This window comes from Hemitrygon akajei, chromosome 13 (genome assembly GCF_048418815.1).
Source record: "Hemitrygon akajei chromosome 13, sHemAka1.3, whole genome shotgun sequence".
NCBI lineage: Eukaryota > Metazoa > Chordata > Chondrichthyes > Myliobatiformes > Dasyatidae > Hemitrygon > Hemitrygon akajei.
In genome coordinates this window covers 95,785,208-95,809,123 of record NC_133136.1, presented here as the reverse complement: position 1 = coordinate 95,809,123, position 23,916 = coordinate 95,785,208, and the positions used below count along the sequence as shown (strand labels likewise).

Sequence of the window (23,916 nt, the reverse complement as noted above, 5' to 3'; positions counted from 1 at the left end):
AAAGCTGATTTCCTCTTAAAGAAAGCCAGTACTAGCAAACTGTCAGAACAACATTTGTTGCCCTCCATTTAAAAAAATTAATTTTAAACAAGAGCTTGATTTTTTTTAGGAACTAGAACTTAAAAAAACCATATTAAACAGCACATTAATTGAACCAGCTGCAAACCGGCATTTCAACAAGAAGAATCTCAAACCTAATGCACATAGTGTAAAGAAAAAGCTACTTAAATTAAGTTAAGATCCTTTCCTTGGAACATCCTAGTTGTTCTGACAACTAAACAAAAAATAAATACTTTTGCAAATAAATAAAATTAATAAAACAGGATAAACCAAAAGATAATTTATTGAAAGAAATCAAAAAATGTAACCAGTTGATGGAAGTCACAAAGCAAAATATGGTGGATAGAGCAAAATTAAAATTTTGCAACACTCACACAAACACACAGAACGTTTAAGCCAAGTTATTTCCATGCAAAACTAAACAGGACAGCATGAGGCATACAGCCATATGCATGCAGTAAATGACAAGGACATTTTTTAAAGTTATGTGGCATTGTGGTGAAGAACAGTTGTTGATGTGGGTTATTTGAAATATGTTTCCTAGAAATGGCAATTTCAATTAAACATAACAATAAAATCCAACATAATAGTTCCCACATATAAGGTCAAAATAAATGGGCTGGTCAAATCTGCTTTCAAATTTAAGAAAGACTTATGAAGAAATTTATTTTATGGCTTATTGTATGCTCTGGAATGTCAAGTGGCTAATTTACATAGAACATATAATAGTACAGCACAGTACAGGCCCTTCGGCCTACAATATTGTGCCAACCCTTAAACCCTGCCTCCCATATAACCCCCCCCCACATTAAATTCCTCCATATACCTGTATAGTAGTCTTTTAAATTTCGCTAGTGTATCTACCTCCACCATTGACTCAGGCAGAGCATTCCATGCACCAACCACTCTCTGAATTAAAAACCTTCCTCTAATATCCCCCTTGAACTTTCCACCCCTTACCTTAAAGCCATGTCCTCTTGTATTGAGCAGTGGTGTCCTGGGGAAGAGGCCCTGGCTGTACACTCTATCTATTCCTCTTAATATCTTGTATACCTCTATCATGTCTCCTCTCATCCTCCTCCTCTCCAGAGAGTAAAACCCTAGCTCCCTTAATCTCTGATCATAATGCATACTCTCTAAACCAGGCAGCATCCTGGTACATCTCCTCTGTACCCTTTCCAATGCTTCCACATCCTTCCTATAGTGAGGTGACCAGAACTGGGCACAGTACTCCAATTGTGGCCTAACCAGAGTTTTATAGAGCTGCATCATTACCTCGCGACTCTTAAACTCTATTGCTTGACTTATGAAAGCTAACACTCCATAAGCTTTCTTAACTACCCTATCTACCTGTGAGGCAACTTTCAGGGATCTGTGGACATGTACCCCCAGATCCCTCTGCTCCTCCACACTTCCAAGCATCCTGCCATTTACTTTGTACTCTGCCTTGGAGTTTGTCCTTCCGAAATGTACTACCTCACACTTCTCTGGGTTGAACTCCATCTGCCATCATTAAATTAATTATTTAATGTTAGCAAATAATGTTTTGTTCAAAATATCTGAGCTGAATTTATATTGACAAGCTGAAATGAGCTAAGCTTACATTACACTGCATTTGGGGGAGCATTTTTTTTCTTCAGCTTTATGTTTCAGTACAACAAATACTATTTGTATACTAAATACAAATACTAAAGTATTAAAAAATACTTTTTAAAAGCTATTATTAATGCTTTTTGAGAGGGTGATTTTAGATGCATATCATATTTTTACTGAGTTAAGTATTGTATGTAATTAGTTTTGCTACAATAAGTGTATGGGACATTGGAAAAAATGTTGAATTTCCCCATGGGGATGAATAAAGTATCTATCTATCTATCTATCTACCCACCATAAGAACTTAAGGAAAAGGAGCATTGTAATGTAGCAGACTCCTCTCAATTGTCGAATGAAGCCAATCTAATTTTTATTCACCTATCTGCAATATACTCCAAAGATGATGCCATAGAACAGAAATAAAATCTTATGGAAAATTGTGGTTTACCTTGACAGAAATGAATTGCTGTTGTGTGAGATAAAAAACCTTTTTGATGAGCAATATTAATGGTATGTGTATTGTTCATTTAACTTTGACCCAAAAAATTGGATCAAATGCATCCTCATTTGAAAGGTGTCCATCAAGTTTCCCTCTGTTGGTTGCTTATTTTACTATGGATTCTTCCAGCAATTTCTGTACTGCAAGTCAGATGTTAAATTTCATTTCCATTCAATTTTTCTGTTTTTAATTTAATTTCATAACTCTTGCTCTATGAGTTTTATCTTTTGACTTACTCCTGCTCTCTCAAAGTAAAAGTACAGCTCATAGAAACATGGAAAACCTACAGCACAATAAGGCCCTTTGGCCCACAAAGCTGTGCTGAACATGTCCTAACCTTAGAAATTACTTATGGTTACCCATAGCCCTCTATTTTTCTGAGCTCCATGTACCTATCCAGGAGTCTCTTGAAAGACCCTATCGCATCCGCCTCCACCACCATCACTGGCACCATCACCATTCCATGCACTCACCACTCTCTGCATAAAAAACTTACCCCTGACATCTCCTCTGTACCTTCTTCCAAGGACCTTAAAACTGTGCCCTTGTGTTAGCCAAATCAGCCCTGGGGAAAAAGCCTCTGACTATCCACACGATCAATGCCTCTCATCATCTTATACACCTCTATCAGGTTCCCCCCCCCCCCCCCCAAATCAGGTCACCTCTCATCCTCTGTCACTCCAAGGAGAAAAGGCGGATTTCACTCAACCTATTCTCATAAGGCATGCTCCCCAATCCAGGCAAAATCCTTGTAAATCTCCTCTGCACCCTTTCTGTAGTTTCTACATCCTTCCTGCAGTGAGGCGACCACAACGGAACACAGTACTCCAAATGGGGCTTGACCAGGGTCCTAGATAGCTGTAACATTATCTCTTGGCTCCTAAACTCAATCCCATGATTGATGAAGGCCAATGTACCGTATGCCTTCTTAACCACAGAGTCAACCTGTGTAGCAGCTTTGAGTGTTCTATGGACTCAGACCCCAAGATCCCTCTGACCCTCCGCACTGCCAAGAATCTTACCATTAATACTATGTTCTGCCATCATATCAGACCTATCAAAATGAACCACTTCACGCTTATTTCGGTTGAACTCCATCTGCCACTTTTCAGCCCATTTTTGCATTCTATCAATGTCCCTCTGTAACCTCTGACTATCTGTAACCTCCATACTATCTACAACACCCCCAATCTTTATGTCATCAGCAAATTTACTAACCCATCCTTCCACTTCCTCATCCAGGTCATTTATAAAAATTACAAAGAGTAAGGGTCCCAGAACAGATCCCTGAGGCACTCCACTGGTGACTGGTGACTGATCTCCTGTCTACAACCACTCTTTGCCTCCTGTGGGCAAGCCAGTTCTGGATTCACAAAGAAATGTCCCCTTGGATCTCATGCCTCCTTACTTTCTCAATAAGCCTTGTATGGGGTATCTTGTCAAATGCCTTGCTGAAATCCATATACATCTACTGCTCTACCTTCATCACTGTGTTTAGTCACATCCTCAAAAAATTCAGACAGGCTCGTAAGGCATGACCTGCCTTTCACAAAGCCACGCTGACTATTCCTAATCATATTATGTCTCTCCAAATGTTCATAAATCCTGCCTCTCAGGATCTTCTCCATCAACTTACCAACCACTGAGGTAAGATTCACTGGTCTATAATTTCCTGGGCTATCTCTACTCCCTTTCTTGAAAAAAGGAACAACATCCGCAACTCTCCAATCCTCCGGAATCTCTCCCATCCCCATTGATGATGCAAAGATCATCACTAGAGACTCAGCAATCTCCGCCCTCGCCTCCCACCTTTCCTATCCATGTACTTGTCCAAATGTCTTTTAAATGTTGTAATTGTACCCATCTTTACTATTTTGTCTGGAAGTTTGTTCCATATAGTCACCACTCACTGTGAGAAAATTCTACCCCCAGGTCCACTTTAAATCTTACTCTCTCTCATGAAATCCATGCTCTCTAGTTTCAGACTATCCCATCCTCTGTAAAAAAAAACAGTGACCATTTCTACCTCATGACTTTATAAACCTCTATGAAGTCACTGCTCAGCATCTTTTGCTCCAGGGAAAACAATTCCAGCCTATCCACTCATCCTTTAAAATACAAGCCTTTCAGTCCCAGAAACCTTCTTTGAAACCGTTCTGCACTCTGTTGAGTGTAATCACTATTTTCTAAATTATGGTGACCAGAACTGCCCACAATACTCCAGATACGGTCTCACTAACATCTTGTTAAGTTGTAACTCAATCTCCCAAATTTGTACTCAATTCCCATCTGATGAAGGCATGCATGCCATATGCTTTCTTCACCACCTTGTCTGCCTGTGTCACAACTTTCAGGGTTTCCCTGCTTTGCAACACTCCCCAAAACCCTGCCATTCACAGTGCGTGCCCTATCACTTAACTGACCAAAATGTAATCTTCAAATGTTTGAGCTAAACTCCTTTTGCCACCCCTTTGCCAAGATTTTCAGTTAATCAAACATCCTGTTGTAGGTTTAGACAACCGTCTTCATAGTTCGTAACCTAAGTTTTGGTATCATCTGCAAGCTTACTAAAAATTCTACTTATATTCTTGTCCAAATAATTAATATACATGATAAACAACAGAGGCCTGCACACTGATCCCTGCAGTCTAACCCCAACCTTTGTCAAATAACCTTGACAAAGACTTTGCTAAAGAACACATAGATAACATCTAATTCCCTGCTGTTACTTGCTTCTACAAAGAAAACTAGCTCAAATTTTTGAGACACTATTTTCCATACACAAAGCCATTCTGACCATAGTAATCAGTCCTCGCCTTTCCAAATGCAAATAAATCCTGTTCCTCAAAATCTCTTCCAGTAATTTTCCCACCACTGATGTTAGGCTCAGCCTGTGATTTCCTGGTTTATCCTTCTTAAATAAGTGCACATTATCCACCCTTCAGTCTTCCAGTACTTCACCTATGGCTAAGAAAGGTAGAAAAATCTCTGTCAGTGGTCCAGCAACTTCTTCTCCTGCTTCACACAATGTCCGAACATATACCTGTTTAGACCCTGATGAATTATCCACCTTCATGCACCTCAAAGCCACCAACAACTCCTTTTTTGTGATATTAATATGTTTCAGACATCACTGTTCTCTTCCTGAGTTCCCTATCTTCTATGACCTTTTACATGGTAAGTACAGATGAGGAGTGTTCATTTAAGAACTTGTCCATCTCCTGTTGCTCATCATATAAACAACCACATTGATTCTACAGGGATATAAACACATAGAAACATAGAAAACCTACAGCACAATACAGGCCCTTTGGCCCACAATATTGTGCTGAACATGTAATTACTTTAGAAATTACCTAGGGTTACCAATAGCCCTCTGTTTTTCTAAGCTCCATGTACCTATCCAAGAGTCTCTTAAAAGACCCTATCATATCCGCTTCCACCACCATCGCCGGCAGCCCATTCCACGCACTCACCGTTCTCTGCATAAAAAATTTACACCAGACATCTATTCTGTACCTACTTCCAAGCATGTTAAAACTGTGCCCTCTCATGTTAGCCATTTCAACCCTGGGAAAAAACCTCTAACTATACACACAATCAATGCCTCTTATTATCTTATACATCACTATCAGGTCACCTCTCATCCTCCAAAAAGAAAATGCCGAGTTCACTCAACCTATTCTCATAAGGCATGCTACCCAATCCAGGCAACATTCTTGCAAATCTCCTCTGCACCCTTTCTATATTTTCCACATCCTTCCTGTAGTGAGGTGTCCAGAACTGAGCACAGTACTCCAAGTGGGGTCTGACCAGGGTTCTATATAACCTCTCGGCTCTTAAACTCAATCCCATGGTTGATGAAGGCCAACGCATGTATGCCTTCTTAACTACACGGTCAACCTGTACAGCAGCTTTGAGTGTCCTATGGACTCAGGCCCCAAGATCCCTCTGATCCTCCACACTACAAAGTGTCTTACCATTAATACTATATTCTGCCATCATATCTGACCTACTAAAATGAATCACCTCACACTTATCTGGGTTGAACTCCATCTACCACTTCTCAGCCCAGCTTTGCATCCTATCAATGTCCTGTTATAACCTCTGACAGCCCTCCACATTATCCACAACCTTTGTATCATCAGCAAACTTACTAACCCATCCCTCCACTTCCTCATCCAGGTCATTTATAAAAATCATGAAGAGAAGGGGTCCCAGAACAGATCCCTGAGGCACACCACTGGTCACTGACCTCCATGCTGAATATGACCCATCTACAAACACTCTTTGCCTTCTGTGGACAAGCCATTTCTGGATCCACAAAGCAAGGCTCCCTTGGATCCCATGCCTCCTTACTTTCTCAATAAGCCTTGCATGGGGTACCTTATCAAATGCCTTACTGAAATCCATACACACTACATCTACTGCTCTACCTTCATCAATGTGTTTAGTCACATTCTCAGAAAATTCAATCAGGCTCATAAGGCACGATCTGCCTTTGACAAACCCATGCTGACTATTCCTAATCATATTATGCCTCTCCAAAATGTTCATAAATCCTGCCTCTCAGGATTTCTTCATCAACTTACCAACCACTGAAGTAAGACTCGTTGGTCTATAATTCCCTGGACTATAGCTACTCCCTTTCTTGAATAATGGAACAACATCTGCAAACTTCCAATCCTCCAGAACCTCTCCTGTCCCCTCTGATGATGCAAAGATCATTGCCAGAGGCTCAGCAATCTCCTCCCTTGCCTCCTACAATAGCCTGGGGTACATCTCATCCGGTCCCGGTGACTTATCCAACTTGATGCTTTCCAAAAGCTCCAGCACATCTTCTTAATATTTACATGCTCAAGCTTTTCAGTCCACTGTAATTCAATCCTACAATCGCCAAGATCCTTTTCCGTAGTGAACACTGAAGCAAAATGTTCATTAAGTACCTCTGCTATCTCCTCCGGTTCCATACACACTTTTCTACTGTCACACTTGATTGGTCCTATACTCTCACATCTTATCCTATTCTTTTCTTTGTTACTCTTTTGATATTAATACAGAATCTTTTAGGATTTTCCTTTAACTTTTTTGCCAAGGATTCCCTTTTCCACTCCTCCCTTATTTTGTTCTTTTTCCTGACCATACCATCAAAATCCTTTGTTAACAAAGGTTTCCTAATTCTATTAGTCTTGTCCTTCACTCCCACTGAAATATGTTGGTCCTGAATTCATGCTTTCTTTTAAAAAGTCTCCACTTGCTATAAGTTCCTTTATCTTAATCTTTCCCAGATCATGTTGAAAGCCATCAAAATTAGTGTTGCCTCAATTTAGGGCTTTACTATTTGGGCCAACTCTACTTTTTTTCCATACCTACTTTAAAACTAATAGAATCTTGCCAATGGTCTCAAAGTTGCTCCCTCAATGACAATCAAACACCTGCCCTGCTTTGTTTCTCAAGAGGAGGTTGAGTGTTGCTCCCTCTCTGGTAGGTCATTGATGCATTACTTAGGAAAGCTTCCTGGACACATTCTTGCTCCATATAACCAGTGTAGTTTTGCTTTTACCAAAACCAAAACATTTTCAGAACTAGTGTCTGAAATTTTAAAGAACAGAACTGTAACTCTACAATACAACGAAAATATTTTTTCGTAATAATAGTCTAATAGTCTGAGGTACTATAAATTTACCTCCAGGAATGCCAACAAAGTGATTTATAAGTTGTTGTTAGATATTTCTATTTCATTTTTGGCTTTAGTCTTTAGTATGAAAATATCAACTGTACTTCACCACAGTAAATGCCATTCTGATGTTTGAACATTTCAAAAAGATAATTGAACAAAATGTCATGTGAGATATGGAATAGGCATGCCCTCTGCTCATCAAGGAGCATGTAATTTCAGATTTAATGTGAAAAACAGAAAGAATTTCATGATAATGCCACAGGCACAGCAGGACCATAAGGGATGTTAAAGGAAAGTGGATGTTCAGATGATTATTCAGTTATTAATCCATATAAGCATATGTTAAACACTGGTGCTTTAATCAGTTAAACAATTATTAAATATTATTAATATGAATATAATTACTGATATATCTACAAGCATTAATAACAGGTTGTTAAATTATTTTAAATATTATGTACTCTCCTGATATTATTAACTTTGTTGTACATACAGAAATTATTCTTACATTTATCTTGAGTTCCAGTCACCTGCAAATAATAAAAGGACAAAATAAATACATAATGATCTTCATCAATAACAGTCTTTTCTTTTTAACAGTTTTGTTTTGGATAGCTAGAATGACTTAATGGAAAAGGAGTGGTAAAACAAAGCCACCTTAATCACAATCCCTCAAATTACAAATTCCCTGATGTCCCTGATCGAATGGAGGCAATGTTTCTCCATTAAGGGAGATCCAAACAATTGAAAGTTCAAAGCAACACATATAAAATGCTGGAGGAAGTCAGCAGATCAGGCAGCATCTATGAAAATGAATAAATAGGCAATGTTTCAGGTCAAGACCCTTCTTAGGGACTGAGAGGGAAGGAGGAAGATATCAGAATAAAAAGATGGGGAGAAGGAAAGGAAGCTAGCTGGAAGGTGATAGGTGAAGCCAAGTATGTGGGAATGGTCAAGGACTGGAGAAGAAGGAATCTGATAGGAGAGGAGAGTGGACAATAGGAGGAGAAGAAACAGGGGGAATTCATAGGCAGGTAAGAAGAGGTAAAAGGTCAGAGTGCGGAATAGAAGAAGGGGTTGGGGAAATCTTTTCAGAAGGAATCAATATTCATGCCATCAGATTGGAGGCTCCCCTGATGGAAGATTAGGTGTTGCTCCTCCACTTCATCAAGGTGGCCTCCTCTTGGCCAGCACATCAGAATGGGAATGGGAATGGGAATGGGAAGTAAAATGTTTAACCACCAGGAAGTTCCTCTTCTGGTGGATGGAGCGGAGGTGTTCAATGAAGTGGTCCCCCAATTTATGATAGGTCTCACCAATGTAGAGAAGGCCAAATCAGATGCATTGAGGTACAGTGACCTTTATGCTGCAAAACACATCCTCCAGTGGCTCAGGGCTAATATTATCGACAATGTCAGAGAATTACTTCAGTCAATTTTATTGTACATAGATGTATACCTTTTTGGCACATGTAAAATATTATATTTAAAACCAGACAACAAGAATAGCACAACATAGCATAGCATAACACAAATAATATTTCCAGTACATTTTCTCAGCAGCAACATTTTATCATTGAAAAATTAAGCAGTTATGTATCTATTAATACAAAGCCACAATATAGTCCATTTTGATGGATGATGTTGCCAGATGGTAGTGCTGAAGATGTAGTAGCTGGTTTACAAACAGAGGTAATGTGTAGTGAGGAGAGGCTGTTGATTGGGCAAAATTGCAGTCAACAGAATGTGATGCAATGCAAAAGGCAGACAAAATCGAAAAAGGCGAATACAGGGCTGAATGCATTATATGGAATAAGGTAGATGAACGTAGCACAATTGCAGATTGGCAGGTATGGTGTTGTAGACATCACTTAATCATAGCTGAAAGAAGATTATAGCTGACAGCTTTATGTCCAAGGATACAGATTGTATCAAAGGGACAGGCAGGAAGGTACAAGTTGCTCTGTTGGCAAACAATGAAATCCAATTATTAGAAAGAGGTGACACAGGGTCGGAAGGTGTTGAATCATAGTGGATAGAGCTAAAGAACTGCCAGGGTAAAAAGGTCATTATGGGAGTTGTGTATAGAGTGCCAAACAGTAATATGATGTGGTCTACAAAGTACAATGGGAGATAGATAGATAGAAAATGCATGCCACAAGGGCAATATTGCAAAAGTCATGGGGGATTTCAATATGCAGGTAGACTGGGAAAACCAGATTGGTACTGGAATCTATGAGGGGGAATTTCTAGAGTGCCTAAAAATAGATTTTTAGAGCAGTTCGTAGTTGAGCCCACCAGAGGATCAGTTATTCTGGATGGGGTGTTGTGCACTGAACTGGAATTGGTTAGTGGGCTTAAGGTAAAATAACCCTGGGGGGGTGGGGGATGTGATCATAATATTCTCAAATTCATCCTGAAATTTGAGAAGGAGAAGCTAAAATCAGATGTATCAGTATTACAGTGGAATAAAGGGCATTAGATAGGCTTGAGAGAGGAGTTGACTGAAAAAGTACATGGGTGAAGATGACAGCACAGCAGCTAAGGCTGGAATTTCTGGAACCAATATGAATGGCACAGGATATAGACATCCTAAAGAAGAAGTAATATTCTAAAAGAAGGATGACACAACTGTGGCTTACAAGAAAAGTCAAAGCCAGCATGAAAGCCAAAGAGAGGACATATACTAGAGCAGAAGTTACTGGGAAATTAGAAGATTAGGAAGATTTCAAAGGTAAAGATGGAACACAAAAGAAAGAAATCCAATAATATTAATATATAATACATAAAGATACACTAGCAGTATGGTGGATGTTCCAGGTGTCATGGGTCATGAGGTGTGTGAAGTTACCATTACTAGAGAGAAGGGTCTTGCGAAACTGAAAGGTCTAAAAGTAGGCAAGTCACCTAGACCAATGGTGTACAGCCCAGGGTTCTGAAAGAGGTTGCCGAAGAGATTGTGGAGGCATTAGTTTTTCAAGAATCACTAGATGGTTCCAGAAGACTAGAAAATTGCAAATGTCACTCCACTTTTCAAAACGGGAGAGAGGTAGAAGGAAGGATACTATAGACCAGTTAGTCTGACCTCAGTGGTTGGGAAGATGTTGGAGTTGATTATTAAGGATGAGTTCTCAGGGCAATTGGATAAAATAGGCTGTAGTAAATGGTTTCCTCAAGGGAAAATCTTGCCTGACAAATCTGTTGGTATTCTTTGAAGAAACAACAAGCAGGATAGACAAAGGAGAATCAGTTGATGTTGTGTACTTGGATTTTCAGAAGGCCCTTCACAAGGTGCCACACATGAGACTATTTAACAAACTACAAGCCTATGGTATTATGGAAAGATCCTAACATGGACAAAGCAGTGGTTGATTGGTAGGGGGAAAGAGTGGGAATAAAGAGAGCCTTTCCTGAGTGCCTGCCGGTGACTAGTGGTGTTCCACAGAGGTTTGTGCTGGGACCGATTCTTTTTATGATATATGTCAATGATTTAGATGATGGAATTGATGGATTTTTGCAAAGTTTGCAGGCGATATGAAGACAGATAGAGAGGCAGGTGGTTTTGAGGAAGTAGAGTGGCTGCAGGAGGACCAAGACAGACTAGGAGAATGGGCAAAGTGGCAGATGGAATACAGGTTGGGAAGAGTATGGTCATACACTTTGGTAGAAGAAAGGATTGACTTTTTTCTAAATGGAGAGAAAATGCACAAATCTGAGGTACAAAAGAACTTGGGAGTCCTTGTGTAGAGTTCCCTAAAGGTTAAATTGCAGGTTGAATCTGTGCTGAAGGCAGGCAAATGCGGTTAGCATTCATTTCAAGAGGCCTAGAATATAAAAGCAAGAATATAATGTTGACACTTTAAAAAGCACAGGTGAGGCCTCACTTGGAGTACTGTAAGCAGTTTTGGGCAACTTATTGTACAAAGAATGTGCTGCAACTGAAATGGGTTGAAAGGAGGTTCATAAAGAGGATTTTGGGATTGAATGGCTTGTCATATGAAGAGCGTTTGATGGCTCTGGACCTGTATTCACTCAAATTCAGAAGAATGAGGGATGTCCTCATTGAAACTTATCAAATGATGAAAACTCTTGACAGAGTGGATGTGGAGAGGATGTTCCCTGTGATGGGGGAGTCTAAGAGCAGAGGACATAGCCTCAGAATAGAGGAGTATCATTTTAGAACACAGAGGAAAAGGAAGTTGTTTAGTCAGGGAGTGGTGAATCTGTGGAATTCTTTGCCACAGTCAGAGAGTGATGCATTCTTGATTGGTCAGGTAACGAAGGGATATGGGGTGATGGCAGGAGATTGGGATTGAGAGGAAAATTGGATCAGCCATGATGAAATGGCGGAGCAGGCTTGATGGACCAATTAGGAATGGCAGATAGAATTTAATACTGATATGTTGATACTCTTTGAGAAGACTACAATGGATAGGGTGTAAAAAGTAATTGGAGGAGCCCTAAAAGGGTATTGAGGACAGAGTGTACAAATTCAAGGATCTCTGAAAGTGGCAGCATAGATAGATGAGGTGTTCAAGGCAACATACAGGTTATCTGTCTACACGAGTCTTGCTTTAAAGAATAGTTAGATGCTGGTGCAACTTATAAACTGTTACTGGCTACAGCTGGAGGCTAGTGACTAGCAGAATACCTCAAGGGTTAGTGCTGAGCCCATTGTTGTTTCTCAATTATATCAATGACTTGGACCACGGCTAATAAATTTGCAGATGATACTGAAAAGGGTGGTAGAGTGGACAATGAAGAATGTTTATCAAATATTACAGGGGAATCTTAATTGGTTGAGTAAGTAGACTGAGGAATGGCAAATGGAGCTTAATTCAGGTCTTGCACTTTGGAAAGCCAAATCCAGGTAGGACTTCCACAGTGAATGGCAGGGCATTGGGAAATGTTGTACCATAGAAGTACAAGTATATGGTTGTCTGAACATGGAGTCACAAACAAGTAGACAGGGTGGTGAAGAAGACTTTTTGCATGCTGGTCTTCATAAGTCAGAGCATTGAATATAAAAGGTGAGGAGATCATGGTGCATGATGTTATTAAGGCTGCACTTGAAGTATTGTGTTCAGATCTGGTTGCCCTGCTGTGGGAAAGATGTTACTGAATTGGAAAAAGTGCAGAAACAATTTACAAGGGTGTTACTGGGATTTGAGGGTCTGAGTTACAGAGAGAGGTTGGACAGGCTAGGATGTGATCCTTAGAGGGTGGGAGATTGAGAGACAATCTTATAGCGATGTATGAAATCATGAGTAGTATAGAGTGGGGGAATGCACTAAGTCTTTCTCCCAGGGTTGGGGAATCAGGAACTAGAATATATAGGTTTAAGGTGAGATGGGGAAGATTTACTGGGAAGTTGAGGGGCAAAGGGTGCTATAACAATGGAATGAGTTGGAGAGGAAGTCATTGAGACAGGCACAATAACAACTTTCAAATACAGTTGGACGGGTACAGGCTTTGGAAAGGGTTAGAATGTCAAATTCTGGCTAGTAGCTTGGATTGGGCAGCATGGATCAGATAGGCCAAAGGGCCTGTTTAAGTGCTATATAACTTCATGTCAATGACAAGCCAAACAGCCAGAGGCAAGTGAGTCTGACATCAGCTGTGAATACATTACTGGAAGGGATTCTGAGGAACAGCATCTATCAATATTTGGATAGACAAGATATAATGAAGGATAGTCAGCATGGCTTTGTGCATGGGAAATAGGGTCTTACAAAACTGAGATTTTCAAAAGGTTAATCAGAAGACATGATGATAGGCAATGGATATTGCCTATGTCAACCTTAGCAATACTTTTAACAAGGTTCCACATGGTAAGCTAATCTGCGAAGTAAGATTTAGATCACATAGGATCCAAGGAGAGATAACTAACTGGATTCATGATAAGCTCGATGGAAAAAGCAGAGTGTGGTGGTGAAGACCGTTTCTTGTACAGGAGACCTGTGTGTCATGGGGGTTGGTGGTAAGACCTTTGTTGTTTGTTATTTATATAAACAATCTGAATGTACAAGGTATGTTTAGTAAGTTTGTAAATGATAACCTCAAATAGGTGGTATTGTAGACAGTGAAGCAGGTTAGACAAAAATTATGGGGGGGGGGGGAAGATTCTTTATAAGCTAGTTAAGTGGGTTGAGGATCAATTTACCCTTGGGGCAAGTGATCATAATATGATAGAATTCACCCTGCAATTTGAGGAGATTCTAAAATCTAGTGTATCAGTACTACAGTGGAGTAAAGGGAATTACAGAGGCATGAGAGAGGAGCTGGCCTAAATTGATAGGAGAACAACACTAGCAGGGATTAAGGTATTAGGAATTTATGGAAGCAGTTGGAAAGCACAGGTTATATACATATATACAAAGATGAAGAAGTATTCTAAAGGAAAGATGGCATAACTGTGGTTAACAAGAGAAATCAAAGCCAACTTAAAAGCCAGAGAGGGCATATAATAAAGCAAAAATTAATGAGAAATTAGAGGACTGGAAAGCTTTTAAAAATCGACAGAAGGCAACTAAAAAGGTTAAAAAGAAGATAAGGATGAAATATGAAAGTAAGCTAGCCAATAAAGAGCATACCAAAAGTTTCTTCAGCTACATAAAGTATAAAAGAGAAGTGAGAATGGATATCAGATCACTGGAAAAAGATGCTGGAGAGGTAGACAATGAAATGACAAATTAACTGAATAAGTATTTAGCATCTCAGTCTTCACTGTGGTAGACACCAGCAGGTGTCAGTTCCAGGTGTCAAGAGACATGAAGTGTATGAAGTTACCACAACTAGAAAGAAAGTTATTGGGAAACAGAAAGGTAAGTCACCTAGGCCAGATGGTCTATAGCCCAGACTTCTGAAAGAAGTGGCTGAAGAGTTTGTGGAAGCATTAGTAATAATCTTTCAAGAATCAATTGATTCTGGCATGGTTCCCAGGGCATAGAAAATTGCAAATGTCACTCCACTCTTCAAGAAGGAAGAGAGGCAGAAGGAAAGAAATTGTAGGCCAGTTCTGACTTCACTGGTTGGGAAGATGTGGTGTTGATTGTTGAGGATGTGGTTTCAGGGTACTTTGGAGGCACACAGGCTATAGTCAACATGTTTTCCTCAAGCAAAAATCTTGCCTGACAAATCTGTTGCAATTCTTTGAAGAAATAACAAGCAGGGTAGACAAAGGAGATCGTTTGATATTGTTTACTGGGATTTTCAGAAGGCCTTTGACAAGGTGCCACACATGAGACTGCTTAACAAGTTAAAAGCCCATGGTTTTACAGGAAAGATACAAGCATGGATAAAACAGTGGCTGATTGGCAGGAGGGAAAGAGTGGGAGTGAAGGGAGCCTTTTCTGGCTGTCGGTGACCGTTGGTGTTCCACAGAGATCTGTGTTGGAATGCTTCTTTTTTACGTTATTTGCCAATAACTCCGATGTCAGAATTAATGGCTTTCTGGTCAAGTTTGTAGACAATATGAAGGTAAGTGGAGGAGCAGGTAGTTTTGAGGAAGTAGAGAAGGTACAGATGAACTGAAACAGATTATGAGAATAGTTAAAGAAGTGGCAGTTGGAATATAGCATCGCAAATTGTATGGTCATGCACTTCAGTAGAAGAAATAAAAGGGTTGACTATATTCTAAATGGAGAGAAAAATCAAAAATTTGAGATGCAAAGGGATTAGGGAGTCCTTGTGCAGGATTCCCTAAAGGTTCATTTGCAGGTTGAGTCAGTGGTGAGGAAGACAAACATTATTAACATTCATTTCAAGAGGACTAGAATATAAAAGCAAGGATGTAATGTTGAGTCACAAACAAGAGAAAATCTGCTGTTGCAGGAAATCCGAGCAACACGTAAAATGCTGGAGGAACTCAGCAGGCTGGGCAGCATCTATGGAAAAAAGTGAGCTGAGATCCGAAATGTTGACTGCTCACACTTTTCCATAGATTCTGCCTGGCCTGCTGAGTTCCTCCAGCATTTTGTGCGTGTGAGAGGCTTTATAAAGCACCGGTGAGGCCTCATGGAGTACTGTGAGCAGTTTTGGCCCCTTATCTAAGAAAGGATGTTCTTACATTGGAGAAGGTTTAAAGGAGGTTCACAAAGATGATTCTGGGAATGAAAGGCTTATCATATGAAGAGTGTTTGATGGCTTTGAACCTGCACTGACTGGAATTCAGAAGAATGAAATTTATAAAATGCTGAAATGCCTCGATAGAGTGGATCTGGAGAAGCTGTTTGCCAAAACCTGAGGATACAGATTCAGAATAGAGGGGTGGCCTTTTAGAATGGAGATAGAGAGGAATTTCTTTAGCCGGAGAGTGATGAATCTGTGAAATTCATTGTTGTAGGCAGATGTGGATGCCAAGTTATTGGATATATTTAAGGCAGAGGTTGATAGATTCTTGTTAAGCCAGGGCATGAAGGAATATACCCCGAGGCAGGACATCTCTAAAGGCAGGAGATTGGGTCTGTTAGTGAATGGTTGGGACCTGGAGAGTATCTTAGAACAGAGGGAACAAGGAATAAAAGTGCATACTTCACTTTCAGTGAAGTCACAGTTTGACAAGAGTGGCAAAGAAGGTGTTTGACATGTTGGCTTTCTTCAGAAAGGGCACTGAGTACAGGAGCTGGACTGTTAAGTTGCAGTTGTACAATCTGTTGATTAGACTGCACCTGGACTACTGTGCACAGTTTTAATCACCTTGTTATTGGGAAGACATAATTCTTCTTGCTCCCTGTGTAGATGAGAGTGGGGCTGTAGAAAGGATGAGCAACCTAACTGTGGCACTGTAGCTCAGGGAGCCATTCAAGAGGGGGGAGAAAAATGTAGTGGTAATTGGGGATAGTATAGTCTGGGGAATAGACAGAGTTCTCTGTCGTGAGGATACAACATACCGAAGGCTTTGTTGTCTGCCTGGTGCCCGGGAGTGAGACATTTTATCTGACCAGCAGAGGAATTTGCAGTGAGAGGGGAAGATCCAATTGTCGTGGTCCATGTGGGTACCAAAGGCATAGGCAGAATGAGGAAAGAGGCTCTGCTGAGGGAATTTGAGCAGCAAAGGACTAAATTAAAAAGCAGAACCAAAAAGGTGGTAATCTCTGGATTATGACCAGAGCCACGTGCACATTGGCACAGGGTGAAGAAGATTAGGGAGCTAAATGTGTGGCTCAAGGATTGGTGTGGGAAAAATGGCTTTGAATTCATAAGAAATTGGCAGCAGTATTGGGGAAGGAGGGAGCTGCTCCATTGGGATGGGGTCCACCTGAACTGTGATGGGGCCTGGATCCTGGTGAATGACATAACTAGGGTTGTGGATAAGGCTTTAAACTAAATAGCATGGGGGTGGGTTCAACAGAGTGGAGAAGTGTGGATAAAGTAAAAGAGAAAAGTGTGGATAAAGTTAAAAAAGAGAAAAGTAAGGGTGGAGTGCAGAAAAGTCAAATGCATAAGAGACAAAGATTACCAGATTTTAGAGCTACAGTGAGTGGTGTAAGGACACTTTATCTGAATGCCTGCAGTATTTGTAACAAACAAAAACAAATCTACAGATGCAGGAAATCCGAGCAACACACACAAAATGCTGGAGGAACTCAGCAAGACAGGTAGCATCTATGGAAAAAAAAATACAACTGACGTTTTAGGCCAAAACCCTTCAGCTGAACTGGAGAAAAAAAGCTGAGGAGTAGAGTTGAAAGGTGGGGGAGGGGAGAACCACCAGGTGATCGGTGAAACCTGGAGGGGGCAGGATGAAGCAAAGAGCTGGGTTGATTGGTGAAAGACAGAAGGCCATGGAAGAGAAAAAAAGGGTGGGAGGAGCACCAGAGGGAGGCAATGGGCAGGCAAGGCGATAAGATGAGAGAGGGGATGGGAAATGGTGAAGGAGGTGGGAGGGGTCATTACTGGAAGTTTGAGAAATCGATGTTCATGCCATCAGTTGGAGGCTACCCTGTTGTTCCTCCATCCTAAGAGTGGCCTCATCACAACAGTGAAGGAGGCCATGGAGAATGGGAATGGGAAGTGGAATTCAAATGGGTGGCCACTGGGAGATCTCGGTTTTTCTGACAGATGGAGTGCAGATGTTCGTGGAAGTGGTCTCCAAGCTACGTCTAGTCTCACCAATATCACAACCACCAGGAGAAAGGCAGTTAGAGCAGAGCACTGCTGCGGCCATTCCCCATAAAAGCAAATATACTGCTTTGGATACTTTTGTGGGGGGTGACCTCCTGGGAGAATGCCATGGGACCGGGTTACAGGCACTGAGTGTGGGTCCGTGGTGCAGAAGGGAAAGAGAGAGAAGGGATCGTTAGTGATAGGGGACTCAATAGTGAGGGGAACAGACAGGAGATTCTGTGGATGTGAACGGGACACCCGGATGCCCGGATCAAGGACTTCTCAGATCACTTTCACAACATTTTGGAGAGGGAAGGGGACAGCCAGATGTCTTGGTACATATTGGTACCAATGACATAGGAAGGAAATGCAAAGAGGTTCTGAAAAGAGAATTTAGAGAGCTAGGTAGAAAGCTGAGAAGCAGGACCTCCTGGGTAGTAATTTCTGGATTGCTGCCTGTGCCACACACCAGTGAGAGTAGAAACAAGATGATCTGGCAGATAACTGCATGGCTGAGAAGCTGGTGCAGGGACAGGGCTTCAGGTTCTTGGATCACTGGGATCTCTTCTGGGGGAGGTATGGCCTGTTCAAAAGTGACGGGTTGCACCCGAACCTGGGGGGGTGGGGGGCAACCAATATTTTCGTGGGCAGGATTGGGAACCAGAGTGAAGGGACTCAGGAAAAGACAGATGGCAAAAAAGTAAAGATAGCGTGCAGTCAGACTGTCAGGAAGGGCAGGCAGCTGATGGGACGAGGTTGTAGCCAACAGGCTGAGTGTCAAATCATTAGGGATGCAGAGTCAGAAAGGACAGCAAATATGTTACTCAAGGTGTTGTATCTAAATGTGCGTAGTATAAGAAATTAGGTGGATGATCTTGCTGCACTATTACAGATTGCCAGGTATGACACTGTGGCCATCACTGAATCGTGGCTGAAGGATGTTCGTAGTTGGGAGCTGAATGTCCAAGGTAACACATTGTATCAGAGGGACAGGAAGATAGGCAGAGGGGGTGGTGTGGCTTTACTAGTAAAGAATGGCATCAAATCAGTAGAAAGATGTGACATAGAATCGGAAGATATTGAATCCTTGTGGGTTGAGTTGAGAAACTGAAAGGGTAAAAGGACGTTGATGGCAGTTATTACAGGCCTCCCAACAGGGAGGTGGACCACAAGTTACAACAGGAAATAGAAAAGGTGAGTCAAAAAGGCAAAATTATGGTAGTCATGGAAGATTTTAACATGCAGGTCGATTGGGAAAATCAGGTTGGTAATGGATCTCAAGAGAGTGGGTTTGTTGAATGCCTAAAAGATAGCTTTTTAGAGCAGTTTGTCACTGAGCCTACCAGGGGATTAGCTATACTGGATTGGGTGTTATGTAATGTACCGGAGGCGATTAGGGAACTTAAGGTAAAAGAACCCTTAGGACACAATAATGATTGTGTTCAACTTGAAATCTGATAGGGAGAAAGTAAAGTCTGATGTAGCAGTACTTCAGTGGAGTAAGGAAATTACAGTGGTATGAGAGAGGAGTTGGCCAAAGTAATTTGCAAGGAGCTGCTGGCAGGGATGTCAGCAGAGCAGCAATGACGTACGTTTCAGGGAAAAATGAGGAAGGTGCAGGGTATGTGTATTCCAAGAATGAAGAAATACTCAAATGGTAAAATAGTCAACTGTGGCTGACAAGTGAAGTTAAGGCGATTGTAGAAGCAAAAGAAAGTGCACACAACTAAGCAAAAATTAGTGGGAAGATAGGAAAGTTTTATAAAAACCTACAGAGAACAACTAAAAGAATTATTAGAAGTAAAAAGATGAAATATGAAAGCATGCTGGTAAATAATATCAAAGTGGATAGTAAAAGTTTTTCAAAGTATTTTAAAAATAGAAGAGAAATGAGAGTGGATATAGGACCGCTGGAAAATGAGGCAGGAGAAATAATAACGGGGGACCAGGAAATGGCTGATGAACTAAAAATGAGTATTTTGTGTCAGTCTTCACTGTGGAAGACACTGGCAGTATGCCTGATGTAATGTGTGAAGGAAGAGAAGTGGGTGCAGGTACTGTTACACGGAAAAAGGTGCTCAAAAAGGTGCTCACCCGGACCAGAAGAACTGCACCCTAGGGTTTCGAAAGAGGTAACCTTAGAGATTATGGTGGCATTAGAAATGATCTTTCAAACATCATTGGACTCTGGCGTGGTGCCAGAAGACTGGAAAATTGCAAATGTTACTCCACTCTTTAAGAAAGGAGGAAGGCAGCAGTAAGGAAGTTATAGAACAGTTCACCTGACCTCAGTGGTTAGGAAGATGTTGGAGTCAATTGTTGAGGATGAGGTGATGGAGTACTTGGTGACACAGGACAAGATAGTACAAAGTCAGCATGGTTTCCTTCAGGGAAAATCCTGCCTGACGAACCTGTTGGAATTCTTTGAGGAGATTACAAGTCGGGTCAATAAAGGGGATGCAGTGGATGTTCTATATTTGTACTTCCAGAAGGCCTTTGACAAGGTGCCACACATGAGGCTGCTTACCAAGTTAAGAGCCCATGAAAGTTATATGAAGTTACTAACATGGTTAGAGCATTGGCTGATTGGTAGAAGGCAGAGAGTGGGAATAAAAGGACCCTTGTCTGGTTGGCTGCCAGTGATTAATGGTCTTTTTATACTGTATGTAAGTGATTTAGAAGATGGAATAGATGGCTTTGTTGCCAAGTTTGCAGATGATACAAAGATTGGTGGAGGTGCAGGTAGTGTTGAGGAAACAGGCAGGATGCAGAAGAACTTAAACAGATTCGGAGAATGGGTAAGAAAGCGGCAAATGAAATACAACATTGGAAAATACATTGTCATGCACTTTGGTGGTAGAAATAAATTTGCAGACTATTTTCTAAACAGGGAGAAAATACAGGAATCTGAGATGCAGAGGGGCTTGCGAGTCCTTGTGCAGAACACCCTGAAGGTTAACTTGCATGCTGAGTTGGTGGTGATGAAGGCAAATGCCATGTTAGCATTCATTTCAAGCCATCTAGAATACAAGAGCAAGGATGTGATGCAGAGGCTGTATACGGCACTGGTGAGGCCTCACCTTGAGTATGGTGAACAGTTTTGGACCTCTCATCTTAGAAAAGATGTGCTGGCATTGGAGGGTCCAGAGGAGGTTCACAAAGATGATTCCAGAAATGAAAGGGTTATCATACGAGGAATGTTTGATGGCTCACTGGAATTCAGGATGAAAGGGGATAACATTGAAACCTTTCGAATGTTCAAAGGCTTAGACAGAGTAGATGTAGAAAGACATCTTGTCTAGGACAAGAGGGCACAGACTCAGGATAGAGGGGTGCCCTTTCAAAACAGAGATGCGGAGAATTTTTTTAGCCAAAGGGTGGTGAATTTGTGGAATTTATTGCCACAGAACATTGTGGGCTGAAGGGCCTGTACAGTGCTGTACTACTCTATGTTCTATGCAGCTGTGGCGGCCAGGTCGTGGGTGTATTTAAGGTAGAGATTGATAAGTTCTTGATTGGATATGGCAGCAAAGGTTATGGGAAGAAGGCCGGGAATGCATATGTGTTAGCTTTCTTGAACAGCATGTTACTGAAACTACAAGGGAACATGCTATCATAGATCCGGTCCTGTGCAGGACAGGTAAAATTAGACAGGTAAAATTAGTGATCTTGGAGTTAAGGATCATCTTGGAAAGAGTGATCACAATATGACTGAGTTTCTCATACAAATGGAAGGTGCAATAGTTTGATCTAAACAATGGAGATTGCAACAGGATGAGTGATGAGTTGGATAGGGTGGACTGGGAAAATAGGCTATATGGTGGGACCGTTGAGGAACAGTGGAAGAATTTCAAAGAGATTTTTATGATGCTCAACAAAAGAATATTATAGTTAAAAGCAAGGACAGTAAGAGCCAGCCTCAGATATCTAAGGAAATAAAGGAAGGCATCAAACTAAAAGCTCATGCATATAATGTCACCAACAGTAGTGGGAACCTAGAAGATTGGGAAAACTTTAAAAAGCAACAAAAAACCACTAAGTGGGCAATAAAGAAAGGGAAGCTAGATTATGAAAATAAAATTACACAAGATATTTTTACCAGGATGTTGCCTGGATTGGAGAACAAGTCATATGAAGCAAGGTTAGCAGAGCTGGGACTTTTCTCTTTGGAGCGTAGAAGAATGAGAGGGGACTTGATAGAGGTCTACAAGATTATGAGAGGCATAGATAGGGTGGATAGTCAGTACGTGTTTCCCAGGGCACCAATAGCAAACACCAGAGGGCATATGTACAAAATTAAGGGAGGGAAGTTTATGGGAGACATCGGGGTAAGTTTTTTACACAGAGGGTTGTGAGTGCCTGGAATGACTTGCCAGGGATGGTGGTGGAGGCTAAAACATTAGGGGTATTTAAGAGCCTCTTGGACAGGCACATGAATGAAAGAAAAATGGAGGGTTATGGGGTAGTGTGGGTTTAGTACTTTTTTTTAAGGATTATATGGATCGGCACAACATGGAGGGCTGAAGGGCCTGTACTGTGCTGTAGTGTTCTATGTTCTATATTACAACAGATAGTAAAAGTTTATATAATGATATAAAGCAGAAAAGGGTGGCTAAAGTGAACGCAGGTCCTTTGGAGGACAAGAAGGGAGAATTGATATTGGATAATGAGGAAATGTCTGAAGCTTTGATTTTGTGTTGGTCTTCACAGTGCAGGACACATCTAACATGCTGAAGAGAGATGATACGGATCCGGTGAGAGGTGAGGGCCTTGATTTTTTATTGCTGGTGGTGGGGGGGGGGGGGGAATTGTTGCTTTGTTGCTGCTTACGTTTAGGATGGGGAATTGGAGGAGGGGCTTTGGAGTTCTAACATTTAACTGTCATTCATTCTTTGGGGCATTCTTCTGTTTTCTTGGATGGTTGCGAAGAAACGAATTTTAAGATGTATATTGTATACATTTCTCCGACATTAAATGTTCCTTTGAAACCTTTGATACAATAGCTATCACTAAAGAGGTAGTGCTGAGCAAACTTGTGGGCCTGAAGATAGAAAAGTCCCCTGGTCCTGATGGAATGCATCCTAGGGTACTGTAAGAAATGGCAGAAGTTATAGTAGAGGCTTTGGTGATGATTTTCTAAAATTGTCTGGACTTTGGGCAGGTCCCAGCAGATTGGAAGATGGCGAATGTCACACTACTGTCCAAAAAGGGATGTAGGCAAAAGGCAGGTAGCTACAGGCCAGTTAGTTTAACATCTGTAGTTAGGAAAATGCTTGAAGCTATTATTAAAGAAGAAATAGCAATGCAACTGGAAAGAAATGGATCCATCAGGCAGACGCAGTGTGGATTCAGCAAAGGCAGGTCCTGTTTGACAAACTTACTGGAGTTATTTGAGGATATAATGAGAGCAGTGGATGGAGGGGAACAGATGGACATTATTGACTTGGGATTTCCAGAAGGCGTTTGATAAGGTGCCACATAAAAGACTTATCCATAAGATAAGGATGCATAGTGTTAGGGGTGATGTATTAGCATGGATAGAGCTTTGGTTAACCAGTAGAAAGCAGAGAGTTGGGATACTTGGGTGTTACTCTGGTTGGCAATCAGTGGTGAGCGGTGTGCTGTAGGGGGTCCGCAACTGTTCACAATGTACATTAACGATCTGGAAGAGGGACCGAGTGTCGTGTATCTAAGTTTGCTGATGATACTAAATTGAGTGGAAAAATAAATCGTACAGAAGATATGGAGAGTCTGCAGAGAGATATAGATAGGTTAAGTGAGTGGGCAAAGGCCTGGCAGATGGAGTACATTGTTGGTAAATGTGAGGTCATCCACTTTGGAAGGAAAAATGAAAGAGCAGGTTATTATTTAAATGGTAAAAAAAAATTGCAGCATGCTGCTGTGCAGAGAGACTTGGAAGTGCTTGTGCACAAATCACAAAAGGTTGGTTTGCAGGTGCAGTAGGAATGTTGGCCTTC

General features: G+C 41.1%; 1 protein-coding gene across 24 annotated transcripts in view; it reads right to left on the bottom strand.

Annotated features, from left to right (window-relative positions):
- The window catches only part of ank2b (ankyrin 2b, neuronal), an 874,534-nt gene that overhangs the window by 77,986 nt on the left and 772,632 nt on the right, over positions 1-23,916 (bottom strand). For all 24 annotated transcript variants that reach the window (XM_073065114.1, XM_073065112.1, XM_073065128.1 and 21 more), the window contains one exon: positions 8,341-8,362. In XM_073065114.1, the coding sequence (XP_072921215.1) occupies positions 8,341-8,362 (22 nt within the window). The remainder of the gene's footprint in view (positions 1-8,340; positions 8,363-23,916) is intronic.